General features: G+C 40.5%; 2 protein-coding genes across 4 annotated transcripts in view; one reads left to right on the forward strand and one right to left on the reverse strand.

Moving 5' to 3' along the window:
* Positions 1–12,882, reverse strand: part of DOCK1 (dedicator of cytokinesis 1) — a 319,129-nt gene that overhangs the window by 172,005 nt on the left and 134,242 nt on the right. The window lies entirely within an intron of this gene.
* The window catches only part of INSYN2A (inhibitory synaptic factor 2A), a 47,075-nt gene that overhangs the window by 7,134 nt on the left and 27,059 nt on the right, over positions 1–12,882 (forward strand). Inside the window, exon 2 of one of the 2 annotated variants that reach the window (XM_037399462.1) lies at positions 8,973–10,164. In XM_037399462.1, the coding sequence (XP_037255359.1) occupies positions 8,978–10,164 (1,187 nt within the window). In that variant the 5' untranslated portion in view covers positions 8,973–8,977. Of the gene's footprint in view, positions 1–819; positions 10,165–12,882 lie in introns of those variants that run through there. The other variant, XM_037399461.1, reaches the window with a different exon arrangement.

A 12,882-nucleotide genomic window follows, 5' to 3' on the forward strand; every position in this document is an offset into this window, starting at 1 on the left:
ATAAAAACACACAAGGCCAAAATAAACGTGACACAAATTATCTGTCTAGTAGACAGTTCTGGTGCCTAGAGTGTTATCAGGCAAACCTGATTAACAACGGGGGAGTTCTCGGCCCCAGTCCTGCAGCTTCAGACAAGCAGAGGATATAACTGAAATGGACAAAAGGGGCGTATCAATATTCTTAAGAGGATCTCCAATTATTGCTGTAATACAGTCCCTAATCGCCCACATCACAAATAACCCATCCTAAACAGCCATCACCAGAATGTTTATTTTGAGATCTTACTCCACATTGTCCCAGGTCCACAAGACCCTGGAAGCAACTTATTCACCATCTCCAAACCATCCTTGCACACTCTCATTGCTTCCCGCTTCGTTCTCCACACAGTTCTTCCCACACTGAACCAAAAATGTTTTCTCTGGTGACCTGGAAGGAGCTGTTTGTGCCAGTGCTATCCATCAACTCTGACCCTTCTCCCACAGTCCTCATGTTTAATGAGAACTTGAGACTTCGGGAGTTGGGGTTTGGAGCATTTGCCCCGATGTTCAGATTCAAGACTGCTTCCTCTCACATCAGAGTTTGGCTCTTCCTTCATGTTACTTACTTCAGAAGGATCTTAGAACCAGCTGTTATGAAATAAGTTTTGCTACATTAGGGACTATTGCTCACATGCAGTACACCAATTAAAGCACAGCTTTTTTGCTCTTCTAATAACACCCTTTTTGGGTAACTAATGCTCATTTTTGTATGAGCCTTTGCTGTAGCAGAAAGCAAACCGAGCTGTGCACTCCTCTTGTCTTTCACCAACATCAGCACGCTCAGGTCTAACTGTACATCGATAATTTACAATTACAGCAGAGCCAGAACCAGAACCTGCTTGAAACCAGAAGCTTCACAAAAGTGCTCCTCAGGAAGGTGAAAATTACACAGCCTTTATTTCCTGGTGACTGCTGACAGCACTGGAGTGCAAATACGAATCTCCTAGACTGGTATTATTCACCCAATTAATATCCTGCTAACGATGTCAGGTTTAGACCTAAATTAGCCAGCCACATTGTTTATCGCCACTTTACACCCTCCCAAGGCTTGTCTGCATGTAACCCTAATCCAAGTAGAAAGAGCTGACAATGTTGGGATGCCTTACAACCACTGACCTCAGGAAAGTCATTCATGTCTGTCATCTCCCATTTGTAGTAAGCACTAGCACAGACTACAAAACACATTTTCCATACAATGAGATTATCTGCATTCCCAGGGGAACGGACCGATCTGCATACATTGCACTGCACGCAAGCACACTGCGGTGCCCTTCCGATACCTGCACAGCAAAACTGAAGATGCGAGACTAAAGCATGGCGTTGGAACCCGCTTATCTCATTTCTCCTCTTTACCCTACCCAACAATTGAGAAGCTACGATGAAAAAGAAAATACACTGCAGCTGATGGAGGTGCTCACAGTCTGGACTTGTTCTCGGTCCCTCGCACCCAGACCCCTCTCTGGAGGTCTGACAGTTTGGCAAACCTGTTGGCCAAAGCTAAAGAACAGAACTGCTTTTTGGCGGTGGGTTTTGGTTTTTTTTCTTAAACACCCACAAAAACTATTGATGTTTACTAAGAACAAATAGAAGTTAGTGTGCGACAATAATGCCGATAAGGAACTGTCTTTAAGCTCTTGTTTTTAACAGCTTGCTATTTAAATTATTTAACAGAAAGTCCCATAATAATGAAAAAGCCTTCCAGTGAAAGTATGCTGGCTTTTGGACTCCTGGAAGACAGTACAGTATAAGCAGAACTATTTGTGATTCTCCTAGCAACACATCCTGAGCAGCATCCTTATGCCGCGAGTACCAGCTGTAACACTGACAAAGAGTTGCACAGATTTACATGGCAAAATAATGCCCATAAACCTTTCCTCATATTTTTCATAGTAGCAATAGCTGCATAGCACAGTAAGAAAAATAAGCATAATTCTTTTAACAGTAACGTGGTGGGGTTTTTTTCCAGTACACTAAATTCTAGCAAATGGTTGACATTACGACAACACTATGAATTGACAGGGAGTATCTTTTGACATTGGATTTGTTCCGATACGAAGTTAGCAGTTACTAACTCAGAGCACAAGGGTCTGTATTGTTTATAGTGCAAGTGCAAACCTTCCGTTGGTGTTATGATCAGTTGCACAAACATATTATGGGCAAAGTAACCCTTATTGTACAGAATTTTATCACGTTGAATGGATTCCTTTTGATTTTATGCATGTAACAATATAAAAGCAACAAAACCCAAGTACTATTAAAACTTGTGTTAAGAACATGTAGTAGACATGTCAAAATTATAGAAACTAGCATATACTGGCTTGTGCATTCAGGGAAGTTGTTTTCTAAGGAAAATTTTAGTTTATCCTACAATAGATCCCTGTTTTATCTAAAATTCTACAGGCCTATGAAATCATACATTCTATTTGTTGCCACTTAGTTCAAAAGCTAATGCTCACAAGAGCATTTAAAGGCATTTATTGTCCATCTCAGCCATTAGCTAGGGTATGATTTTTATACAACATTCTTACAGAACCTACCAGTGGATGGAAGGGGGAAAAAAGGCAAATCAAATGCTGTATGATCATGTTTATGCCAAAGGAAGACTTTCAAGGCAATTACAAGTCTATCATATGTCATCGCTGGATCTAGATGATTGATAGATCCAATTTTTTTAAACTGTACTAAGAACCATCACAACTCTACCAAATGTTTGTACTTTGCAGTGCAATGCTTTATTCCAAATAATGCATCCCAAAGCCAGTTTTTGCAGGAGAATATAGCCAAAACCTAAAGAATTAGTCTAAGTTAGTAGATTTCGTTTCAGTCTTTTGGAACCTCTTAATTTTTTTCAGTAAAAATATAACATCCATGCCCCTCCCTTTAGGGAGCTCACAGGAGCTTTCTTTTCAGGTCTGCATGGCAATAACATAGGTGAGAAATCTCCAAGTGTCTCCAGACCACAGGCTGAAAAGCACCAATTTAGGCAATGGTAGTGATGTTCCGTAATTCATTGCAGTGGTGCAAACTTCTCAAAACCGGAAGACTGTAAGGCTAGGGCAGTTCACCCTCTGCTTCATAAAATACAGAATACGTAAACGCAGCAGTAAGAACAAATTCAGTATCGAGCAATAAATAAGGAAGTTTGGGAAAGAGAAAAAGCAAGTTCAATGCCTAGGGGTTTCAAAACAGATGTAAAAAGAAGAAAAATACTAGTTTGACATTTACCAGCACTGCTAACTCTATTATTCTACATGAATAATTCTGATAAAAGGAAGACAGACTGATCTCCTCCCATCAGTTTGTATGTCGATAGATACATTGGAGAGGCATTCCTAATAATAGTCATCAGTACTTTTTACACCACAAAAATTGGGCATACCCACACCCTTGAGTTTACCCAGAAGTCGTATTTTATCCTCTTACTTCTCCATTAAAACTCCGTAAAAAATAGACAGAATTTCTGCAAGGAACTAATAATTAATAACTGGCTAAGATAATTCATCTTTTCCAACATGCTTATCAGTACAATTTTGTTCACTGGACATTGCTTACTAATACTTAGGATACTGCTATATAATTTTAAAATTTGTATTGTAACAACACGGTCAGTTAACCTAACAATTGGATTCCTTTTAAAAGGCTGAAAATATGCAGTTAATGAAGTCAAAAGGTCTGAAAGTCAAAGAAATAACATGATATTATAAGCAGTCTAACTCAAAATTCAGGAAAACATTTAGATTACCTGTAAAATATCTATCCTTAGGTTGCTACTACTGGTTTACACAATGGTATATTTAGAATTAACATAGAATAGGCTTCCATATTGTCTTTGTATATATGATATCAATCCAAGTTTCTTTAAAATGTCTATTTTTAACGATAGAGGTGTACTATATTCTATGTATACACTTACAAAATCAAATAGGTTTTGAAAGACATACACATTATTAAATCTTATGATAGCGTTTAGACATAGAAAAATATCATATGAGGCAGCAGGGATTTCTGATGAGAAAATACAGCCCCAATATATTCTATATTCAGAAGCTTAAAGATGTTGCAGATCACTGTCGAGCCTTCCTTTACATGGTAAAGCCCAATTACTTGCAATCCCTTACATTATTTTTCCTTTAAGCTATTACATATGCGCACAAAAGCCATGTGTACTCTTAATAGTGCACAGAAGTTTACAGCTGCATCTCTAGAGCCTTCATTTGGTCTGAAAATACAGAGACTGAAATCTATGCCTTTCATCTGCATTTGGAACTTGGAAAGTTTAACTCCTCTGCTTATTAACACCTTTAGCCTTTGAATATACTTCTGTCTCATAAAACTGACAGAAATGAAATGTAAATTATAAGGTAAGGTACAAATCTCCTTTTCCTTCCTTAACAAATGAGTCTGGAAATTCAACGCTATAATTCACCTTGTAGTGCAGTGACTTTGCAGAGTTTTGGATTAAGAGTGGAGGTCCTGCAAAGATTTACTTACGCACCTAAGCTTTACCTGCTGGCACAGACTTGAACAGGACTGTTGGGAACGCACTGCTCCTCATAATTGAGGCGTGAATCACATAAAATAGGTCTCCTTCCTTGGAATGCCCATTACATTGCTGAACTGAGGGGGAAAAAAAACCCCTGTACTGCATCAATAAATGGACAACTAAAAGGGAAGGATTTATTTAATTGAATAAAACTATGGAGAACCTGAAATAATAAAGGTGGTGGTTTCCATAACTTACGCTGATGATTTTATACTAACTTAAGGCTTCTCTGTGCATCACTTTTTTTTTATTCTTCTTTAATAGTTTATTTCCATATTCAAACATAATGGAACGCTATTTAAGGGCAATCAGCCAGAAGTTTATAAACAAATCAAGGCTAAAAACTGAAGAAAAAAAAAAGCTCTGTGATTACTTAAAGATTTAGCTTAGCAAATCATCTCATGCAATCAGGGTTTGTTTGGAGTAACTGCAGACAAAAAGTTTAAATTTATTAGCTGTATTTAATTGGCATCAGCAACTAAAATTCAAATTCAAAGTCTTTATTAGCCCCCTGACAGTGTAAGCCATAAAGTCTGCAGTACTCATGCAAACTGAGAAACTCTGTCTCAGTAGTTTCCTGAAGTATCCAGCAATCCTGCAGCTTCTGTCGTATTTCACTGCTGCACATTTCATGTGTGACAGCCTTGCCTTGTCATCCAGAAAACACTGCTGAGCCGAGTAGTGGTCAGTGGAATTACCGGCGAGGAGTGCCGGAAAGGAAAGGAAAGGAAACACATTACGATGAGATTTCCTTTTCCAGCCGGGGGTCTGGGTGCAGGCGGTGCCCATGGCACGCTCCCGTCTCCCAGGACATCGGTACGGACGCTGGCACTAACTTCAGTGGAAAGAGGGCAGACCTGCAGCACTGTCTGAGCTCAAGTACAGGTTGAACGATTAAGCAGGGTCTCCCAGGAGACACTGCCACAAACGCTAGCGCCTGAGCAAACCAAAGCTTGAGTCAACATCCTTGTCCAAAACAAAAATGAAACGAACCAAAAATTATTATATAAACTCTTCCATGTTAAACATTTAACTCAGTCAACTGTTTGCTCAACCGTTCTTTTATCAAATGTGCACGTATAGTTCTCCTTGGAGACACTGAGATCCAAGTGAGGCTTAAAAAAACCTGGTTCTTTTGGTTGTTGTCATTCTTAATCACAGATATCTATAAAATTATTAGTCCAAGTTACTAGTGGGAATAGAAGACTCTAGATTAGCTAAATCAATCAGGCCTGCGCAACTGGGAAAGGGAGAGAAGCAATTTTTGAAGAATCAATTTATTGGCTATTAAAGACATGTTTAAAATTAACTGCATCACAGAATACAGTACCGCATTTATCTATTTCTATTCTGTAGAATATTGCCAGACTCCTGGCTTCATCTGAGTTATGGACTCCATTAATTCCATCTGTTAGGTTGTTCCAAACACACCCAGAGATCCTGCAGTCCTAAAGATTATGGGATTCAAACAGTACCTGAAATAATCTGAAAATTGGGACAGGTTAGAGGTACACTAATGAAATATCAAGCCAATACTTTAAAATAAATTGAATGTTAGGGGATCCTACTGTTAAAAAACCCAAGTGCCAGAAAACTGACTTTGACAAGTCTGAGATACCCTGGGAGAGGTTCGTAATAAGTGACTTTTCAGATCTAACTACTGATTTTTGTAAGCCTCTTTTATGGGTAAAAACGTGTGCTCTCTTTTCAGACATAATTATTGACTATCTCACGTCTTTGTACATGCAACATTTTATATTTGCTACAATTTCTTTACTAGTGCATGAACTCACATTAGCAGATTTGAAAACTAATGGATATAATGACCCTTGTGGTACTGCATTTAGGTTTTTGCTAAACTCATTAATTTACCAGACCATTATGGAAGATTTGCTTCCAGTCGTTCTACATTAATGAAAGTGCGGAGTTTTTAGTTTTGACAGTAGTTTTTACAACACATTTTAGCTGTGTCTAAAGCTGATACCTGTCCAGTTGCAGGCTAATGGATCAGGTTTGTATTTTACACAGCAACTCATTAATCACTAAAACATTCCAAGATTCCTCCCCTAGATAGACAGACAGACAGACGGATGGATGGATGTCTGCATTTCCTACCACTACCAGCTTTGGAAGCTGTGGAATACAAAAATCCTGACATTCATATGTAGTTACTTTATTCCCCCCTCAAGAAAACAAACAAACAAACAAACAAAAACCCCCCAAACAAACAAACAAAAAAGAAACAAAAAATCCCCAACAAACCAGTTTTCTATATTGGCACATCACGTATTAAGAGGCACAGGGATAACTGATCTTACCCCCCATCCCTAGCAGGGCACAAAGTACAAGAGAGCACTCCACCACCTCAATTTTATCTTCAGGCTTCACTCTAGCATTTCTATTTTATAATCCTTTTTCCACAAAAAGAGGGGCTTGGTCACCCTGGTATCAGATACTAGTCCGGTATATACATATCTAGTTTGAAAACTAGTATCTTGCAGTCTCAGATTCCATTACTTGAATGGTTTTCTCCTGAATCTTCCCTCTTTTTGCTGTCTTCTGCGGACTTTCTGCTACATCAGACAGATTCAGATAGAAACTTCCCCTTCTAAAATGATTGCTGCTCATGCGTTGCTACCTGAACCTGGCAAGTTTAGATAGAAAAAGGCAAACTAGATGGATTCTAAAATCCTTCAGTTATTCGTTTGCAAATTACTGGGAACAGGGATGTAAAACATGAAAGGAAAAAAAAAAAAATAGTGACACATTTGCATGCAGTTTTTTTGAAAGCAATTTGATAACCCAGAAGACCAACCTTGCAGTATACAATTGCTTGCCATGCACATTTGTGTGTCTTAACAACTTTTGGGAAATGTTAGTATTACTTTTAAAGACTCATAAACTTTCAATTTTCCATCAAAAATTAATTTCTCCATTATGGCTTTTTAATTTAAAACTCAGTGCACACTAGTCATAAGGATTCACTCATGCCACCGAGTTGACTTTGTAAAACATACGCTATTGTGGTACTTTACTCTTCAAGAGTTTCACATTTTTTATTCAGTAGACAAAAGAATTCTGATTAGAAATGTATTTCAAATACCTTACCTGAAAGTCCCTTTACTCATTTTACATTGTACTCTGAGACTCTCTGAGGGTACATCAGTGTTTAAATAGGAGATAACACACAGAATATTTGGATTAAGTGGGAATTTGGCAATTCAGTAAATCTCAGCATCAGGGAGAAATTTGTGCAATAGGAGAGTAAAAACCGACAACTTCAAATGAGGTGTAAAAATTAGGTCTTTACTATCCAGTTACTGCAGGTCCCATATGATCTGTACAGAATAGAGCTGTTGGGTCTTTCTGCTGTGTGCTAAGCAGTTGGCATCTTTTCATCCTTCAGGAGGTGCTTATATCTCAATAGCAAATTAAGTAATTTCTGTGAATCATCACAGGTTTTTTGTCCGTTTGGTGTTTGGGGGTGGGGGGTGGGGTTTCAGCACTTCAGGATCCTTAGGGATAAGAAGCTCTATTATAAAGGCATATTACTGCTGTTAGTAAAGGATGGGTTGGTTTGCATTTGAAGCAAAACCTTAATTGATACACTGCTTGCTTATTTCACAGACTTCAACGATTCTTAATTTTTATGCGTACAGCAGCACCAACCAGTTGCTGATAATAATTAATCTATGTCCAGGTTCTAGGTTTAGCTATGAGGTAATTTTTTTACAAAAACCCAAATAACGACACCTCTAATGACCAAGTAATTTCTTGCAAAGATACAGAGTACATTACACAGCAGAAACGTGTTTCACAAGCAAGCGTACTGTAAAAGATAACGCCAGTTTGCCACTTCTTGCTAGCAAAATTCTGAATTAAAGAAGCACTGAGGGTAGTCAGTGCTCTAGACTTTTATTTGTACAAAGAGACTTCCCCCACATTTTCCCTGTACTTGTTATTCACTATCAAGCAAATTCAGATGCCTTGTTTCCCAAGAGCCCACAATTGCCTCGCGGTGAGGTCCGAGCGCTGAGCTCGCACCCCCGGGGGTGACAGCCATCGTGTCCATCTGGGACAGCCGCCGGTGCCACGCAAACCGGGTTGAGCCCCACTCCTCTCTGAGGAGCTGAGCCCCACTCCTCTTTGAGGAGCAGGCAATAACCTATCGACATGAAAAAAGCTTGATTTTCCAGCAAAAAACATACCATAGTCCAATACGAAGGACTGTGACTTGGGAGAATCGAGCAAAAAGGTTGTGAGCAGCATCATCTCAGTAAACACAGAGGAAATTAACTCAAATATTGCAAACCTTGGGGGGAGGCGGGGTGGGGGGGGAAGTAGCATTTCTGTTGTAACATGAGGCTTTTTGACCTGTTTTTGAATGCAGGCATCATGGTGAGTAAAGAGCCCAGCAAATGCTTACTCACCGCCTCAGAAAGTGAAGTTGAGCCAGCAGCTTCACTGGCGCTGGAGATGAAATACGCCCTGGATCCCAACCGGCAGATTAAGAAACGGAACAAAGCTCTCCAGGTGAGATTTAAAGATATCTGTGAGGCCCAGAACGAGCAGAGGGACAAACAGCTGTCCACCGCGCAGGATCCTGACAAGAGGGAAGCCAAGCCCGTTTCCTACAAAACAGCTTATCGCAAGTACATGACAGTGCCTGCCCGGAGGTCGATACCCAACGTCACCAAGAGCACAGGAGTTCAGACTTCACCCGATCTCAAAAAGTGTTACCAGACCTTTCCTCTGGACCGGAAAAAGGGGAATATTCTTAAAAGCACCTCGACCGTGGACACCTTTAAGGGTCAAAACAACGGGTTTCTGATAGACGTTAAGGACAAGGAGGGCAGCAGCTCAGGGGAGGCCGTTCAGTGGAGCAGGAAGGCCGGCAGCCTGCAGACGGCAGAGTTCATTTCCCACATCAACGAGCGCGCCTACGGGGGCTCTCGCGACGACGGGGCCGAGGCCTGGCCAAGCGGCGATTTGCACAGCTCTCCCCAAGAGCCGCCGCCTCTCCCAAACTCGGCCGACGCCGCTTCGGAGGAGCCCACCGTGGTCCAGCCCGGCCGAGGGAGGCCGGTGGCTGGGCGGCCGGGGAGCGAGGAGGCCGCCCAGCCCCTCCACGGGAGGGTCTTCAAGACTGAAGTGGCCACCGTTTATCTACCGGCGGCCGGTTCAAACGCCTCGCAGCACGACCTGCCAAACCTCGCGGCCGAGACCGACTGGTCACCGTGCCCGGCAGCCGAGGAGGACAGAAAGCAGACCGCGCACCTCAACGGGGTTCAGCCCCAGGCGGGAGATGCTCGAGCCTGCTCGTCGCGGGCGCAGTGCCAAGCCACCGAATGTAATGAACAGACCCTTCAGATAAACGTTTCGCCTATGGAGGAGACCCAGCCTTGCCAGACGGCCGTCGCGGTGAGCGAGGAATGCCAACAAATCGTGCCTCACACAGAAGTTGTGGACTTGAAAGCGCAGCTTCAGATGATGGAAAATTTGATCAGCTCCAGTCAGGAAACCATAAAAGTGTTGTTGGGTGTTATACAGGAGCTAGAGAAAGGAGAAGCTCACAGAGAAGGGTGAGTAGAAGCTCTTTAAATGAGTGTAAGCTCTTTTAAATGCCTTTTCTAACAAGTGCCTGCCCTTGAACCTGCTAATGTATGTTTGCACCCGCTGCCGCTTCTCCCGCAGCGCACCAAGATGTTTCACGTGGTGCTTCTCACACCGGCTAAGTTTTGCTGCTTTAGAGGCAAGTCCTAGGGAAACCTGCCAGCAGTATTTGGTATTTGGTTGTCCTAGGACGTAATTAAGTAGTTACTTAACGAAGAACCTATAAATCTCTTCTCGTACCTTTTCTAATGAGCACAGAACAAGCCGCTCTCCAAACGGGATTAGTGAGGATGCTTTCAAATCAGCAACTTGTATTAGCTGTAATACCTCACACAGCATGAAAAGCAGCAGAAAAACCTTAATTCTGTAAGAGACTTACCTTTTTAAGATTAAGGGATATTATTACAACTCTTAATATAATTCCTTTAATGGCGTATGAATCTTGTCTGTTTTACTTTCACCTCCTGAATTTTTAATGATATTTCTTTCAGAAGGAAATTAAATGAAAACTTTGAATATCAAAGTCTTCTTTAGAGCATTCACACTACTCTGCATACAACATACAAGCATAAAGAAAGAAAGTTTTCTTTATCCCCAACTTAGGTTACTTAAATCAGCCTATAAAGCATTACAAATAATAGTGACTGTAACACCGTACAACCTTTAGTTTTGACCTAGGCAGTTCAGCCTGCCTCTTACATTACCTTAACAAGCATTTTGCAGACTTACTCGCCTGAGTTCACTGAGCTTTATTTCATGAATGCACCTCCAAATGCATGTGCGCTGTTTGTGTGGGTTTTAAATACTTCTGTAATTAAATCATAATTTCTCAGAAGAAATCTGTATTCTGAAATCAGAAACCAGTAGCTCGTGCTACTTGAAGCAGCGTGTTTTCATTTGAGTCAAAAAGGTACATCTTAAGATTGTAACTCAACTCTTTCTCTAGGAATGCAGAAATCATTTTGTAATCCTAAAATTTCAAAATGTTTTTCATTTAAAAAAAAATCTTAGCCGTTGGACAATGCTGTCAACACAGCCTTAGCTTATTTTACATCTGATTATAATATTATTAGAATACATTGTCAAAGGCTAGATCTTCAGACTAGGAAGCTTCTTGATCTAGCTGAAAGCAGCACAAGCTTACTGATTATTTTTTACTTATTATTCAGAAAAAGTATTCCTCTGACTTTCTTAACTTACAGAAACTGCAAGACAATTGGAAAGAAGTGACATGCTGCTTTTCAAATCACAAAATAGAGAAAAATATTTCTTTATCATAACTCATCATCTGATCATTGAGAACCTGATGTGTACGAACACACACATCTACCCACAATCATCTGCTATAAATACCAGTGCTTCCTCCATACACTTATGTATCAATATTTTTTTTTTCTTTTCCCAAAGACAGTAGAACAACAGGTCAGCAAACACTTTTTTTTTTTAATTGCCCTCACATATGCAGACCCATTTAATGTGGCCAACATTAGGAACGTATCCCTGCCCTCAGCACAAAAGAAGTCTTGCTCAAGTATCGATGGACTGCTCAAACCTTCAAATAATCCTTCTGCAGCTGTGAACCTGACAAAGCTGTAGCCTATATTAGCCCTAAAACAGCGGAACTATCCATGAAACCCAGTTCTTCAAAATGTCTCTCCTGCCTCTTGCGCACACAAACTTGTGTATTACGGTCTGCAAGATTACATTGTATTTGACCAAAAAGCGCCTATTTATTAGCCCTTCTTTACCTTCCCTGCAATGGCTCCCCAGCAATGGCTGGGGAACCTAAAGACACATCACATATTTTGAAATCTTTTCAAACACATTGTGGTGTGTGGAAAAGACAAGTAAAATGTTTTAATGATTCTCTGATGCTAACTGTAACATTGCACCAGTGGACGAGGTTAATTATAAAAACTGGAAGCAAAGCACCTACAAATCAAAGTGACATTTCAGATAGAGGGGTTGTTTAAACACGATGACATGCAAAGATGCTGCCTTAAAACTTACCAAGAGCAGAAAAGGGTTTCTGCTTGGAGCCGCTTCCAGCTGGTCTCCCATGTGCGCTAGGCATGTCCCAAACATGGCCCCTCCAAGCTAGATATGGAGGATGTAGAGGTGGGGAAGGAGGAGAGAAGGGAGATGCATACTTGCCTATTTTCTCCTGTTTTAGGAATTCTTGTATTCCAGATCCCTCTAATTTTCTAGCACCTGTCTGATTTTTAAGGAGATTCCACAAAGGAGTGCAGCATTATGCTTGGGACATTTCTGTTCTCCACTGATCACACTCCAGAGCTGAAAGAACACTCTGTTCTCGTGCAAAGCACCAACGCATTATTAACACGAAGCCTGTCTTTATCCCTATTTCTCTCAAATTAGACAACTATTTCAATAATAGGTTGCCCCATCCTTTTATTAGAATAATTCTTCTCAATTATTGCATTCATTTCTAGAACATTATTGCCAGAGACCCACCACTGTCTACACCAACTATTACGTATCTTCCCAATTTTAGCATGTTGATCTTTTTTCCTTTTATAGCCAGGTGTTAGGTCAGTTTATATAACAAGAGATTTAAAGCAGTACTAGTGCTACGTCTCTGCTTTCTGTAGCATATACAAGTCTTCCATCTGCCAAAACAGAAAACAATGTTCTGTGTTTATGGCACTCTCCTGGTTTCCTTATGT

The sequence above is a fragment of the Falco rusticolus genome, chromosome 9 (genome assembly GCF_015220075.1).
Source record: "Falco rusticolus isolate bFalRus1 chromosome 9, bFalRus1.pri, whole genome shotgun sequence".
Classification (NCBI taxonomy): domain Eukaryota; kingdom Metazoa; phylum Chordata; class Aves; order Falconiformes; family Falconidae; genus Falco; species Falco rusticolus.